We start from the raw sequence: 14,692 nt of genomic DNA, 5'->3' as shown, positions 1-14,692 counted from the left end.
AAAGCAAAATAATGCATCGTGCTCCTGAAAAATAATGATTTACTCGTGACGTAATATATCTGTTTTCATAATGAAAATATGCGTCATTTACGTCTTCTATTTGCCTGTTCTGTTTTGCTAAATGTGATGACGTTGCCAGCTGTCAGCAAATTAAAAGCTGCATTAGCCGAATCTGTCCAATGGTAGAAGCCGGTTGACTGCATGATCTTTTGAACTGTCTACCCTTTGAACTAATAATGGCAACTCACACTTATGGAAAAGGGACCGCCTTGAAGTGACCACGAGGTCATTTGAAAAATTAATCGCCCGTATCTATTGTAAAAGGGTTCGGGATAGTTGGGATACTGTTTGACAAATAGTTCCACCTTTATATTTACATTTGCAATTATATTGTGAAATTAGAAACAATCATGATAAAGCTGAGCTCCGAAGCTAAGGACAGGTTGAGTGTGGTGATCAATGTGAGCAAGACTATTTTTCATTGGGGATTCGTACCCACAGTTCTTTATCTGGGTGAGTACCTACTGCAAATACCTTTTAACTGTGTAGCCAGACTGCAAGAAACAGTAAATGTGTAGATGAAGCACAGTAAAGATGAAAAACAATCTAACCTGACCTTACCTTCGGTACCTATAGTACTGAACTACAACCTTGAACCTAACAACCTACTTGTCTTCAAAGTATGGGAATTTTGTCGAGATCTTGTCAGTGCAGGCTTGTTCAGCTGGTGAGGATTTAGTGCGGTGCAGATTTCGGCTTGGTGTGGTGCGGATGTGTAGTGCGGTGCAGAATTAGCTTCGCGACGGACATGACAGACCAGACGAGATAGATCAGTAGACGGAACTATGGTCAAGCATGCCCATTTTCAGGACCACATTTTTGTTCCCATATTTGGGAATGAAAAACCCAAATATGGGAATCTGTGTAGCCTAGGCATTATTTAAAACAAGAATAAGAACCATTAAATGACATCCGAAAAATACAAAACGATCGTGAACCTCTTGATATATGTCTCAATATTGTTGGGAAAGAGTTTGGTATTGTAAAGCCCAGCATAATTTCAAATCGCTCCCGTATTTCTAAAGCAGTCCACCTCGCGGGCCGCATGCCCAAATTTGGGAACGCTTTCGTACACTGGTGCTGCCGCCTGCCAGCGTTCCTTATTATGAAAACGGCCGACGGCGTTCCCAAAATTGGGAACGATTTCACTGACCTTTCACGGGCTCTTTTCATCAACACGCATCACGTCCGACGCCTCAAGTTATTGTGTGGTTATTGTTAACGCAACAATCATAAGATGACATTTCCGGCTGGACTGCCGCTTGTTTCACCAGGTCTTCTGCTCTCTTATTCCCTTCGATCCCGCAGTGGGCACGCCCCCCTCTGCAGGATTAAGTACTTCACAACGCTCACTGCTCAGCGATGTTTAACAAGGTCTTCTATACCTATATCCGCCGTCCGCGCCGAGGGTGGAGGCATGTTAAGTACCTGTCTTTTAACACTGATAGTTGACGAGCACAATAAGTATCCAAAAATGGGACGCTGAGTACGTCTCACTCTCAAAACACCTAGTCCCAATAATATTCTACTTTTTCCTAACTTAATGAGTGTAAATGGCAAAAAGCCTGGTAGGATGGGGACGAGAAATGATCGAAATCATCGTCATAAAAATTATAAACGAGTCATACAGAGCGACTTAAATAAAAGAAATTCCCCCAAAACGATCGTGCCTAAAAAAACCGAAGGCAAAAACCACGCTCATGACGCTCCTTAAACAACGCTTAACAGCTAGCATTCAAAGAAAATATGGCTTTCAGGGCTGATAGAAATACAGCTGAATAGTTTTCAACCACTTCAGCAGAGTTAACAACAGTAGTTCGCAAGCTGGAAGGCCTGAGCCGTTTCGCGCACCCGCCGTGGATATCTCCATATCCGTCCGGTTTGGGCTCCCCTGACCGCCTCCGTCCCAGCGCATTACCCGGCGTTTGCCAAGAGTTTTGTGGGCTGTGGCGACAAGAGCCTTGCCAGGGCTACGGCTGAAGTCTCTGGCCACAACTTTTGGGATTTTAAAAGAGGCCTTGCCGCTTTCACCTTCTTCGATTACGTTAGAATTAAGTTGCTGCTAAAAGCCGGATTGGGTGACAGTCGACAAGGAATGGGAGAAGGTTGCCTTTGAAACTCCGTGCGGTCGGTCCTGTACTCGAGATAAAGGTCTGAGAAGGCTCGAGATGAATCTACTAGCTCGAGAAAACAAAGCATTTGACAGTTTTTAGTGTAAGACACTCGTAATCGTTACACGAATAATTGCATTTTGACTTGAAAATAATGCTACTTTTACTTGGTATATACAAGAAAGGATGCGTCCAGTGTTGACTTTTACCTCATTGAGTGACTCTTTACTCATTTATTTATTTTGTCCAAACACGTTGTCTTACACCTAGTGGAATAACATAAGAGGTTGTCTCGATGAAAGTTCGAACTGGTGAAAGTGAAGTTGTGAACTAAGTGCCTCTATAATTTGGCTTAAAATAATTCATGCCGTTTTTCACAGGTTTCAAGAAAGGTGCAGATGCTGGAATGCCACCAATCACACCATTGAGGTAAGTTTTTTTCAGCTTTCTGGTCTCTTTAGAGTGCAAGGCCTTGAACCTGAGATTATGAACAGTAGATATTCTCTATGATATTTTTCATTTTATCATCTCATGATATGATAAAAAAGACACGAAAAAGCAGTTTTCCTGTTACCTGTTTCATTGATGATGGGTTTGAGTCTCAGAAATGATTATATTGTTCTTAAAATATAATCATAAGCATCTTTTTTAACATATTTTCGCGATGTTTACAAATACACGTATTGGCTTTTAATGACGGAAGTCGCAAAGTTAATTGCAATTTTACCATTTCTCTATCAAATTATATTGTTTTGTTTTCAGTCTGTTGTGGCAGTGATGCTGCTCAGGGCATTGGGAGATCATCTCACATAACTACCTATACCACAAGTCATGAGGAGCACTCAGCGCCCCGGATACCTGGCCGCAGTACGGGCCTGCAGTCCGCAGCGGGTGGATGGACCGCTCGCGGCTGATCCCGTCCACTGGTGAGCGGTCATCTCCCGACACTCGGCGGCTGCTAGCCTCAGTGGCTGTCGATTGACCACAGTTACGGCATTGGCTCGGCGGCGGAGACCCAGAGCGTGAATTGTGACCTCGCCCATCGCTAGAGATTGTGAATACATGTCGCGTGACTGAGTGAACTGGTGATTTTTTCCTTCGCTTCGCCATTTCGCTCCAGCAGCATTGTCAACACCCGAGAGATTTGAAATCGTTTGATGATTTGGGATGCGTCTCGGTTAGTTGGTAATAAATCATTTCGCTTCTCTATATCGGCGATCATGATTTGGCAACAGTAGTATCGGGGGAAGGTCTGAAAAGAGATAATGGATCTGAGATTTCGGCACCAATCTTGTTTTTCGGCTAGGCCGGCTACTTTTAATCGGATACGGTCCTTGGAGCAGATGCTTCGAACTGCTCGTTAATTCACGTTCATTGTAATTGCTTTCTTTCAAATGTATTTGGGTACATACAGGACACGAGCAATACAATTAATAAACACTAATTATGCATATAGTTATATACAAAGCTCGCGACACACATTTGGCACAATCGCATTGCACATATTCACGCGCCCAAATGACGTGGCTTCGCATTGGGACGTCTCTGTCGTCGTGCTCGTCGGTATGGCTTTGGTTCTTCCTCGATGTTGATTCATTGTCATGACTTGAACATTGTACTATCCAGTCCATACTGACCTGACGTGGAAACGACGATGACTTTGAACTCAGCTCAACAGATAACCACAGAAAAAAACTCCTCATAGCCTCATTAACTATGCTATCTATCCCGCTGGATTTAGCTAACCGGGAAGGTCTTTGGAGAGCGTCCTGAGCCACGGCGCAGCCTGGTGACGGTGACGATGAGCAGCACGGCGCCGACGCCGGCCAGCACGGCCAGCCCGATGGTGGTGTCCCGGTAGGTGTCCCGCTGGTCCGTCAGCCGCTCCATCTCGTGCTGCCAGCTCGGCTCGCTGGAGGAGGAGGCCGGCGGCGACGGGCTGGTCGGCGCCGGCGTGGTGACGGAGCCGTTGACGCGTTCCTGTACGGCCACGTCGAACGTCTGGCTGTAGTCGTGTTTGACGGCGACGGTGGCGGCGATCTGCAGGTAGGCGCCGCCCTCGGAGACCTGCGGCCACCGCGTCAGACCGGAGTCGGCCGGCGTCGGGTCGCTGGGGAGACGGGAGGGCGGTCACGGGACGCAGGACTGGCGCATCCACCGCACTAGCATCGACGAGGCGGTACATGGCTGTGTGATATCACAAAACAAAACCCTAAAATTGCATGAATGCTGGATGCAAAAGCGTGTGGTTCTATACAGATTCAATGTTTTTTACTGGAGGATTATTTTTATCCTGTTAGTCGGTCGCCTCATTCTTCGATTCACGTCGTTCTTTAGCTGCGTTCGGCTCAGCCCGTCACCCTGCAGCGCCGGGGTACCTACTGGTGGATGGCGAAGTTGGTCCACATGTCTGTCATGGTGTGGCTGACTTGTGTTTCCTCCTCGTTGAGACCGGTCATCAGCGGGAACGGGAACAGGTAGATGAGCTCGTCGGCGTGCGTCACACCTGATGGGGTGGGCGGAGGGTAAGAGGATGTGCCCGCTGCGGTGAGCGGTATGGTGAGCAGCGTCGTTCCCTTCAGCATCCGTCGTTCCTGCACTGCTTTCAATCGATAAAGCCTATGAAGAGTTTTAGTCTATAGTTGAAGCTGACCAGCGTCGAAGGGCAGTTGGTTGGAACTTGGAAGTTTGCAGGTATGTTTGTGTCTAAACTGACCGGCGTCGAATGGCAGAGTTTGTTATTCCGTTTATTTAGGCATATATGAAACTGACTGGCGTCAAATGGCGGCCGATGGGGAATTATCTCCAACTGACCAGTGTCGAAGGGCAGCCGGTCCCTGCCCATGAAGAAGAAGTGCGCCATGGAGAGCCTCTTTCTGCCGCGGTACTCGAATGAGTACATCCAGGAGGGCACGCCGGCCTCGGCCAGCAGCTGGGCCATTGTCTGGGCGCCAGCTTTCATCCCAAACAGGCCCGTCAGCTGCGGACAGAGCGGCGGCAGGTCTCTCCGGTCACGGGGATTACTAACCGGAGCTAGAATAGCTAGGTTAGAATGCATTGGTGGGTAGAGACTCATGGACATTTTGAAGTTGTTTGGTTTGGCTTTCGCTTGTACTATCTTCTACCCAATATTGTTGATTATAACAAGCTATCAGTATCAATTGACACGGCGGCGTGGTGCGCTGTGCCGTCCGTCTGACCAGACTGACAAGTGACAAGTGACATGACAAACAATCACAGCCCTACACACACGGACGGGCACGTGTGCCTTACGTCCTCCAGTCCGGGGTACATGGTGTTCACGTCCCAGCTGTCCACGTAGTAGAAGTAGTTGTCGGCAATCGACTGGCTCACGCCTCCCGTTGGGTCGTTGATGTCTGCAACGAGGGCGAGTCTGACACACTAGAAACATCTTGTGGCGAGAAGAGAGCGTCCTGGGTTGATGCTGTCGAACATCACCTTCATGACCACTATACCTACACTGTATAGACTAACTTGGCTGACGTTGGTTGTACGAGAGAATGAGAGATCATGATTTTTTATGGCGATCAATAAGGCTGTTGCAGTGTCGCATTGGTGCGCCTTTTAAAATCCGAGCTAACTTTGCATTCATGTCAGTTCTGCATGAAAAGAATTGACCACCCGACCATCAACTATGGCGCGTCCTTCCTCCCCCTGACCCCCCTCCCCCCTCCCAGCTCCAGCTGGGATGATCGTGTCTAGTTCATTTACTCACGAAAAGTATACAGCATTTTCTGGATGCAGTCGTTCTTCAAGAAGTCGGTATCGTTGATGAGATTGTTCTCTTTCAAATAGTCATTGTACATCACTGAAACAGGACGTAGTGATGATTTGTATGGATGTTTGTGATTTAAATATTATTCAAACTGTATGGTGAATGATGTTTGACTAACCGTCCAAATTTACTTTATGGGTTTGCAAGAGGTGGTAGCTTGAACATGACGACTATTCATTTTGGGTGTGACCACCTTGACGTTGTTAGCAAGTAACTAGGTAACATCCGACTTACGTCCGAAAATGAAGGAGCCCTCATTTTTGTTGGTGCCGTGGATGGTGGGCACCTTGTTGAAGTTCCCCTCCGTGATGAGTTCGACAGGGTCCTTGGGCAGGAATCGGTTTTGTTCGCTGATCGTGTCCGGCTGGATGATGGGGTTCAGGCCGTCAAATCCGTTACGAGCCGCTTTCCGCTCTTCGGCCTAGGAGAGAGCCGAGAGGACGTTAAATTAGCATCGCAGTGACCTGATGAGGCATTCACCACACTCCGAACCGAGACACATCGTCTTGCGTCTCGCCGCGTCAGCGGCGGTAGCTTGTCACGATAGTTCACTGAGATAACTTCTCAATGAAGCTCACAGAGGCGGCTCATCACGATTGTCCACCGAGCCAGCTTATCTAGACAACTCATCGAAACAACTCGTTGGGGTAGATATTCGAACCTTGGAAGCCCACCATGTCAGCTCATCACTCCTCGTCCGCTCACTCTGTCACTTCGCTCAGCTCCCCCCCCCCCGCTCACCGAGAAGTCGTCTCCGAGGCGGACCAGCTGCTGGGCGGTCATGTCCCTCAGACACCGGAGCAGCGCGGGTTGCTCGAGCGGGCAGCCGGCCTTGGTGGCCAGCGCGCGGCCCGTCACCAGCGGGTCGCTGTTGTAGGCCCAGTCGGCCACCGCCGAGCCGGACTCAGCTATCGCCGCGTGGAACAGACCTGCGGGAGTTGGAACGGCGTCAGACGCTGAGTTGCGAACGCAGCGACATGGGGTAGCAAATCGTTTGAGTTTTATTCGAGTTTTATGGAAAGATTGAAATGTCTCGAATTTCCCTCTCTGGTGTGGAACTCATATCTGTCCTGCTGAGGGCTTACCAATCAGCAATCAACCGTCAATGCCACATCTTTCCGCTGAGTATCATCTCCCTCTCCGCTCTTTTTCCTTCACACGCCTCACCTTTGGCGAGCGGCGAGACGAGCAGCAGGGAGACGCTGGCGCCGCCGGCCGACTCGCCGAAGATGGTCACCCGGTCTGGGTCGCCGCCGAACGCGTCAATGTTGTCCTGCACCCACTGCAGAGCCAGCACCTGGTCCAGCAGGCCCAGATTCCCGGGCGCTTCGTCCGTCAGCGTGGTGAACGATCCTGCGCGGCACGGGTCGGGATGGCTTAGCGCCGGCGGCGGCCGGCGAGCATTGGTTTTATCAGTGTGGACAATGAGAACAGTCTTCGAGCATCTTGATGACATTTACAGGATAGTGAGGACACTTGCCAGTCGCCGAGCACTCTGAGGACACTCATTGAACACTCTGAGGACGCTTACAGGACAGTCTGAACTCTGAGGGCACTCGCCAGTCACCGAGCACTCTGGGCACTCACCAAGGACTCCGAGCCGGTAGTGTGGTGTCACCACTACGATGTCCTTATTTCGCTGCAGCCGGTCCGGGTAGTAGAGGCTGGAGCCGCCGGTGGTGAACCCTCCGCCGTAGATAAATACCATGACTGGCAGCAGCGGACCCTCCAAGTCCTCAGGCAGCTGGGGAGGGAGGGTACAGAGGGGTCAGTGGGGGACCTCAGAGTAGCAGCAGCGGGCTGTCGGGATAGATTAGAGCTAAAACCGACAGAGTGGTCACTGGTCAGTGCAGTCAGTAGCCACAACGGTTTCCCGAACCCGTCCAACCTCCGTCTCCCTTATAACCAATACGGACTGTAGTTGATGTACTATATATCGACCCACGGTGAAACATTCTTTATCGAACTCCTGGCTGCAGCCCTGCCCGTCTGACCCACTGACCTTGGTTGTATAGACGTTGAGGTAGAGGCAGTCCTCGGTGCCCGGTCCCTGGATGCCCGACTGGGGACAGTTGTACGACGGGTAGGTGGCGTTCAGGTCGCCGTAGTAGCCCTTCTTCACCGGCGCCTGGGGGCGAACAGGGCAGGGAGGACGGTCACCAAGTGAGACATGTTATCACGGGTGCATGTGTCGTCCATAGGCGGCGGAACGGGGAGGGCACCGGGGCACCGTGCCTCCCCCTTTGATTTTGGCATTTTAACATTAGCCTTATGGGCGTTGCACGGAAAGAATGGGACCAAAAGTCAGCAGTGCCCCCCCCCCTTTATTGAAGGTGTTCCGCCGCTACTGATGTCGTCGGGTAGGTATCGATCGCAAACGGCGTAGCGTGTAATAGGCTGGATACCAGCAGGTAATGTCCGGCTTTACCAGCCTTCCTGGATAGGTGTTCGTAATTTGTATAAGTTCGTACCTAATTTCTTATTCCTTTCCTGTGATTCCTAAATTTAGCCAATGGAATAAAATACAACACAACGGGTTATGTTTTTATTAGTAGGTAAAGGTCTCTCAATGTCTGATAACTTCATTCAGATTGGCGCATTTGGTATGTGTTACGCTGAACGTTTGTAGATGTATGTATAGTTAGCTCCGGTGTTTTTCCCACCTTGAACTAGAGTTATCTAGTGAGCGGCTCCCGCTTCCCCGATCGGTCGGTAGCTCGGCGCGTCTCCTACCTTGAACCGATTGTCTCCGGTGGCCGGTGGGCGACTATATCTCCGGCGCGTCTCCTACCTTGAACCGGTAGGCGACTATATCTCCGGTGCGTCTCCTACCTTGAACCGATTGTCTCCGGTGGGCGACTATATCTCCGGCGCGTCTCCACCGGTTGTCTCCGGTGGGCGGCTATATCTCCGGCGCGTCTCCTACCTTGAACCGGCTGGCTCCGGTGGGCGACTATATCTCCGGCGCGTCTCCTACCTTGAACCGGTTGTCTCCGGTGGACGCCTATATCTCCGGTGCGTCTCCTACCTTGAACCGGTTGTCTCCGGTGGGCGACTATATCTCCGGCGCGTCTCCTACCTTGAACCGGTTGTCTCCGGTGGGCGGCTCGCCGAACGGGATGCCCTGGTAGGCGAGGAAGGTGCGCCCGTGGTCGATGGTGTACACCAGGCCGTTGACGGTGCCCTCTGTCAAGTTGACGGCCGGCGCCAGCGGCAGGGTGACTCCTCGCGGCGGCCGCACCAGGTCCTCGGGCCGGTAGTGCGGCACCCCCTCGTCCCAGTCGGCCTCGGCGGGCCGAGGGAGGGCGCTCCCCGGCCAGGCCACGGCCAGGCAGACCACTGCCAGCTGCACAGAGAGGTGGCACCGCATCGTGCTCCCTGCCGGAAGCGTGGATAGGCCGGGTGGAGACCGCGTCAGGCTCCCGGCACTCAGTGGCAATAATTGCGATATTCACCCAGGCTACACCATCAGAAAATGCGACGAATCGGGATAAGGCATGCACATTGCACAGTAATATCGACACATGGTCGGAACTGATAGAAGGCTGGAGTGACGCCGACGGTCGTCTACGTGTATTTTCGTCCGCTAGACCTCAACCGGCATCCGATTTTGGTAATGTGCGAGAGTTGGAGTGGCGCGCATTAGGAATTGCCTGCTTGGCTAGACTGCACCGCAGCACATACCAGTGATGCGGGTTGCCTATCCGACAGGAACGCCGCGGCCTAGTACAGTGAAAGGCGGCCCCGGGCCTTACATATATGGAACGGTAATGAATGATGCGTTAAATTAAATTCATAAATCAGAAGGGATCGCTAGGAGGATATATCGTATGTTTTATCTTCATACGTGCAAAATTACTGGAGTGTGGGCTCAGTGGAGCTTGTTGGAGTGGAGCTTACCGAAGCCGTTGAATTGAAATTGATGTGATGAACTTCAAGTTTAGACTTTAGTTTTACTTTTTACATATTTTTATTTGAACTTCCTAATACCTACCTCAATGAAATCAAGCTACCAGTCGAATGAATCGACATTTTTCAGAGTTTTCGATTTTATTAATACAAAAAGGGCATGACAGCAAAAACTGGGATGAAAAGACAAAAATAAAACTTTTGAATTCCAGTCTCTATCGTTAACACTCTGAAACAATCGGTTGTGTGATAAGGTGCGTGCATTGTGCAATTACTTGTACCTAATAGATAGGTACCTATTTTAATTATAAAGAGAAGCGAGCCAAACAGTTGATTTTTTATTACTTCGCATCTAACGTTCTTTCTAAAATAAAGGTACCTATTATAGGCTCCAGCTCCTAAGTTCTAGTCCTTGGAACGTTTCATAGGCGTAGGAACAGGGGGGGCCAGGTGGGCAAGTGCCCACCCACTTTTCGAGGTGGGGGGGCCAACCATGTGTTTTGGCCCACCCACTTTTTACTCGAGGCCCCTCGTCTCGATTTGAGAGGACGTCGTCACCTTCCAGAATAAGCAAACTCGGTAAAAATAAGTTCCACGAATCCCCACGCACGGACTCCAAGGGGCCGTGATGGATCCAAGGAGGCCCTCTGTTCATACTTATCAGTCGAAGCCCCTGAGACTGATGGCCTGAGAGGCCCTAGTGGATCTGAGGAGGCCCCAATATCCACACTGGTCTGAGAGGCCCCTCCATCCACACTATAGTCAGAATAGGCCCCTGACACTGGCGGTTTAGCCGAGGCCCCCTACCCTCACTAGTCAGAGGAGGCCCCTCTATCCTCAATAGTCAGAAGAGGCCCCTGAGACTGATGGTCTGGGAGGCCTATCCATCTACCTACACTGTAGTCAGAGGAGGCCCCTGAGACTGATGACCTGAGAGGCCCTTATAATCACACCAGGCAGAAGAGGCCCATGATACTGATGGACTGAGAGACCCTTCTATTCATACTGGCCACATGAAACCCCCAAAACTTTCGGTCTGGGAGGTCCCTCAATCCGGCACCAGTCAGAAGAGTCCCCTGAGACTGATGGCCTGGGAAGCCCTTATATTCACACTAGGCAGAGGAGGCCCCTGAGACTGATGGTATGAGAGGCCCTCATATTCACACCAGTCAGAAGAGGCCCCCGAGGCTGATGGCTGTGAGGCCCTTCTGCTCATATAACTGGCCACTGGAGGCCCCTGAAACCGGTGGTCTGGGAGGGCCCTCTATCCACACTAGTCAGAAGAGACCCCTGAGACCGATGGTCTGAGAGGCTCTTATATGCATATTGGCCACAAGAGGCCCCTGAGACTGATAGTCAGAGAGGTCCACTTGTAATGAATCTGAGGGGGCCCTCTATCCACATTTACACTTTTCTAGGGAGGCCCCCGGGACTGATGGTCTGAGAGGCCCTTTTATTTATAGTGTCCACAGGGGCCCCCTGAGATTAATGGTCTGAGAGGCTCTTCTATTTATACTAACCAGAAGAGGCCCCTAGGATTGATGGTCTAACAGGCCCTTCTATTTATACTAGCCAGAGGAGGCCCATGAGACTGATGGTCTGAGAGGCCCTTCTATTCAAACTAGGCAGATGAGGCCCCTGAGAATGATAGTCCGAAGAGCCATGCGGCAGCAACTGGCCGTGGCCATATTTCGGCTCGGTAGGGCCCCACAGAGCTCATGGGAGCACCTCAAGGGCTCCTAAGTAGACACGCTTATTCCCATAAGGGTGCCACGCCGGCTTCTGAAGGCTCCTTGTAGGCATCTAAGGGCCCTTTCCGGCCTCTAACGGCTCCACCCGCCTGTGATGGCTCCACACCAGTGAGCGCCACACAGCGGCGCCTCGGGTCATACTAGTGTCTCTTAGGGCCCTATATCGGTGGCTCTGGGGGCCCCACACCGGCGCCTCTGTGGGCCACCACACCTGTGCATCTCAAGACTCTATATGTACATCTGAAGGACCCACACCGACACCTCTGAGGGCCCCACACCAGTATCTCGGAGCTCTGAAGGCCCCACACCGGTGACTATGAGGACTCACCGGCTCCTGAGAGCACCATGTTGATGTCTAACGGCTCCACAAGGCCACTGAAGGCACCACACAAACTCTCACTGAGCTCTAATGTCCATGTACCGGCCTCGGAGGGATTTAAGCCAGCGCATTCATAGCTCCACACCAGCAATTGTAAGGGCTTCACACTGAAGTATCTGAGGGTTCCACACCGGTGTCTCTATGTAAGGGCCACATACCGGCATCTCTGAGGGCCCCATACCGGCGTCTCCGAAGGTCCACATCTGGCGGGCACCCTCAGCGACTGAAGGTCCCACACTGTCGACTGACTCCGAGAGCCCCATCTGCGTCTGGGAGCACCATGCCGTCTCTAAGAACCACAGCGGCTCCTCCGTACGAAAGATGGGCGTCTGCATGCCAAAGGGGAGCGGTTCTGAGACAGTAGGGCACCTACGTGCAATAGAGGGGCGCCTATGAAGCCCATAGGGGCGCCTCAATGCGAAAGAGGGGCGCCTCTGAAGCCTACATATATGGGCGTCCACATGCAATAGAGGTCTGCAAATTGCAATTGATCAATGCCATGGGGGTGCATTCATAAGAAACAGGGGCGCCGGCATGGCAAAGAGAGGCGCCTTCAAGTGTCCATAAAAGAGACGCCTATGATAAGCGCACATTGTATGCGACAACGGGGCGACTGTGGGACATATAGGGATGTCTCTGATGACTATAGGCACATAGGGCGCTTATATGCCAAAGAGGGCGCCTATGAAGCTAATGGGGGCACCTGGGAAACGAGGAAGACATTTGTGTAAGGGTTTTCAGGGGTCATGCGCCGTTTGCGGCAAATAGATTCTAAAAAAAAATCGGAGGGGGAAGAAGTTTTAAAAATGGTGCGGACTTTCCGCACTGTTCGCTTTAGCGGTTACGCCTCTGGGTACATCTGCCCGATCTCAGAAGCTAGATTTGGAGGTCATACTTGAAAGCAGGCAGCAGGATGAGGCAAAAGTTGGAGGCCCCTAAAAATAGGAGGCCCCCTGGAAAAGGAGGCCCCTTGACAGGGTGGCCCACCCACTTTTCATGACGTTCCTACGCCCGTGGAACGTTTCTATTATAAAGCCCTGAATCGTGATCCGAAGGTAAATATTTCAATGTTCGGAACTAAGTTGCGTGTGCAATGTGCATGTATATAGGGAGGTAGGTTATAAGGTTTATCCAGGTAATTGTAAATAGATGTTTCAGAAACGTCCGAGCAATTGAGAGAGACACTTTCATGTAAGTATTTTTATAACATCCCTCACACTTCATTAATAACATTCCTCGAATGAACCAATGCAGTGTTGATGTGCCGATATTATTCTAAACGGGACGGACCGACTCCGCCTGCAGCGCGGCGACTGTTGACTTGTAGGTAGGTCCTCACCTGTTCGTACAATTCGTGTGCGAGATGAAGTGAGCCGTTCGCTCCCCGAGCAACAACTGTGGCTGTTGTGGCGGTACGCGACCCTGGCGGCTGAAGGCTCCGCCCCTCCCACTTCCCAGATAGGCCCACTAATCACCCTCTATCAGACTCTTCAAACAACAAAAATCGCGGGTTTACCATTATGTGTGACTGCCTGTTCGCGGCAAGAGTGGGTACTCGACATTTCTGTAATGTTTTGTTGCAGTGGATTATCCACTGATCGAGCTTATTAAATACATACAATATGCAGTGGCGTAGCCAGTAGGACCGAGGGGCACGTAACGCTACCCCATCAGGTGCAGGGAGTACACGGGCTCGTAGCCCTGCGGCGTCAATTGGCCGATGAGGGTCCATGCTGGCTGCATTTCGTCTCGAAAGGGCCCCAGGGCTCGTGGGGGACCTCATCGGCTCCTAAGTAGCCACGCTGATCTCCATAAGGGCCCCACGCCGGGTTCTGAAGGCCCTTGACCGGCCTCAGAGGGCTTCTTGTCGGCTTCTGAGGGTCCCTGCCGGCCTATGAGGGTTAACGCCCCACGCCGAGGGCCTGAGGGCCTCACGCCGTTGACTCTGAGGGTCTCAGTGGCGTCTGCGACTATGTTGGTGTCTAATTGCTCCAGCCTCCACAAGGCTACTGTAGGCACCACACAAGCTCTTAAAGAAGTCTCGCTGAGCTCTAATAGGTCCTATACCACTAACCAGCCTCTGATGGTCCCATGCGTGCACTCATAGTCCGACACCAGGGCCTGTTGGGGCTTTACGCCGATAACTCTAGGAGCCGTACATACACCGGTGGACTACACCAACCCTACGAGGGCCCTACACCAACCCCTCCGAGGCTCTAAGGGCCCCACATCAACGCATCTGACGACCACCCACCGGCGACTCTGAGGGCCCCAGAACGGTGATGTTGAGCATAGGCGGCGGAACGGGGAGGGCACCGGGGCACCGTGCCCCCCTTTGATTTTGGCATTTTAACATAAGCCCTATGAGCGTTGCATGGAAAGAATGGGACCAAAAGTCGGCAGTGCCCCCCCCCCCTTAACCCGCGCCCCGTAGGGCTATCGGCGGACCCTACCACCCGTAGGGGGGGGGGCTGTTTCGCCCCCCTAAGATCTCGGAAATTTACCGGCCGATTTTCAAAATTCAAACGGTGTTCGATAGCCCCACCGGGGAACTACCTTTTGACTAAATTTCATTGACCTAGGTCAAACCGATGACGTCACAGGTCAGGTCAAAGATCGGATTTTCACCGTTCACAGGCATTTCAAGAAATGTGTTGTGAAATCGAGTAAATTGGCAAGTTATTGA

The 14,692-nt window shown here is 51.5% G+C and overlaps 1 protein-coding gene and 1 long non-coding RNA gene across 2 annotated transcripts; one reads left to right on the top strand and one right to left on the bottom strand.

Annotated features, from left to right (window-relative positions):
* The first annotated feature begins 119 nt into the window (after window positions 1-119).
* LOC122377929 lies at window positions 120-3,253 on the top strand. Its single transcript, XR_006255937.1, has 3 exons — window positions 120-513; window positions 2,552-2,600; window positions 2,934-3,253. It is a non-coding gene; the product is annotated as an uncharacterized LOC122377929 (long non-coding RNA).
* Window positions 3,254-3,551: 298 nt separating this feature from the next.
* Window positions 3,552-13,408, bottom strand: LOC122377928 (carboxylesterase 1C-like). The gene is made up of 12 exons (XM_043358542.1): window positions 13,346-13,408; window positions 9,047-9,345; window positions 7,970-8,095; window positions 7,555-7,711; window positions 7,135-7,320; window positions 6,709-6,896; window positions 6,202-6,388; window positions 5,908-6,000; window positions 5,445-5,548; window positions 4,986-5,151; window positions 4,554-4,677; window positions 3,552-4,281 (listed from the first exon to the last, which is right to left on the bottom strand). The coding sequence occupies exons 2-12, from the start codon at window positions 9,335-9,337 to the stop codon at window positions 3,909-3,911; spliced, it is 1,995 nt and encodes a 664-aa protein (XP_043214477.1). The 5' UTR covers window positions 9,338-9,345; window positions 13,346-13,408; the 3' UTR covers window positions 3,552-3,908.
* Window positions 13,409-14,692: the final 1,284 nt, after the last annotated feature.

The sequence above is a fragment of the Amphibalanus amphitrite genome, unplaced genomic scaffold, assembly GCF_019059575.1.
Source record: "Amphibalanus amphitrite isolate SeventyFive unplaced genomic scaffold, NRLGWU_Aamphi_draft 000053F_arrow, whole genome shotgun sequence".
Taxonomy (NCBI): Eukaryota; Metazoa; Arthropoda; class Thecostraca; order Balanomorpha; family Balanidae; genus Amphibalanus; species Amphibalanus amphitrite.
The sequence above is the reverse complement of the archived record's forward strand: the minus strand, read 5'-3'. Positions and strand labels throughout refer to the sequence as shown.

Bases quoted from the DNA above. Each gene is read 5' to 3' on its own strand.
- LOC122377928 (XM_043358542.1), bottom strand. From the start codon at position 9,337: ATGCGGTGCCACCTCTCTGTGCAGCTGGCAGTGGTCTGCCTGGCCGTG. The intron at 6,001-6,201 runs GTAAGTCGGATG...GTCCTGTTTCAG, and splicing joins GGGCTCCTTCATTTTCGGAC to TGATGTACAATGACTATTTG. The intron at 5,549-5,907 runs GTGAGTAAATGA...CCCTCGTTGCAG, and splicing joins GAAAATGCTGTATACTTTTC to ACATCAACGACCCAACGGGA.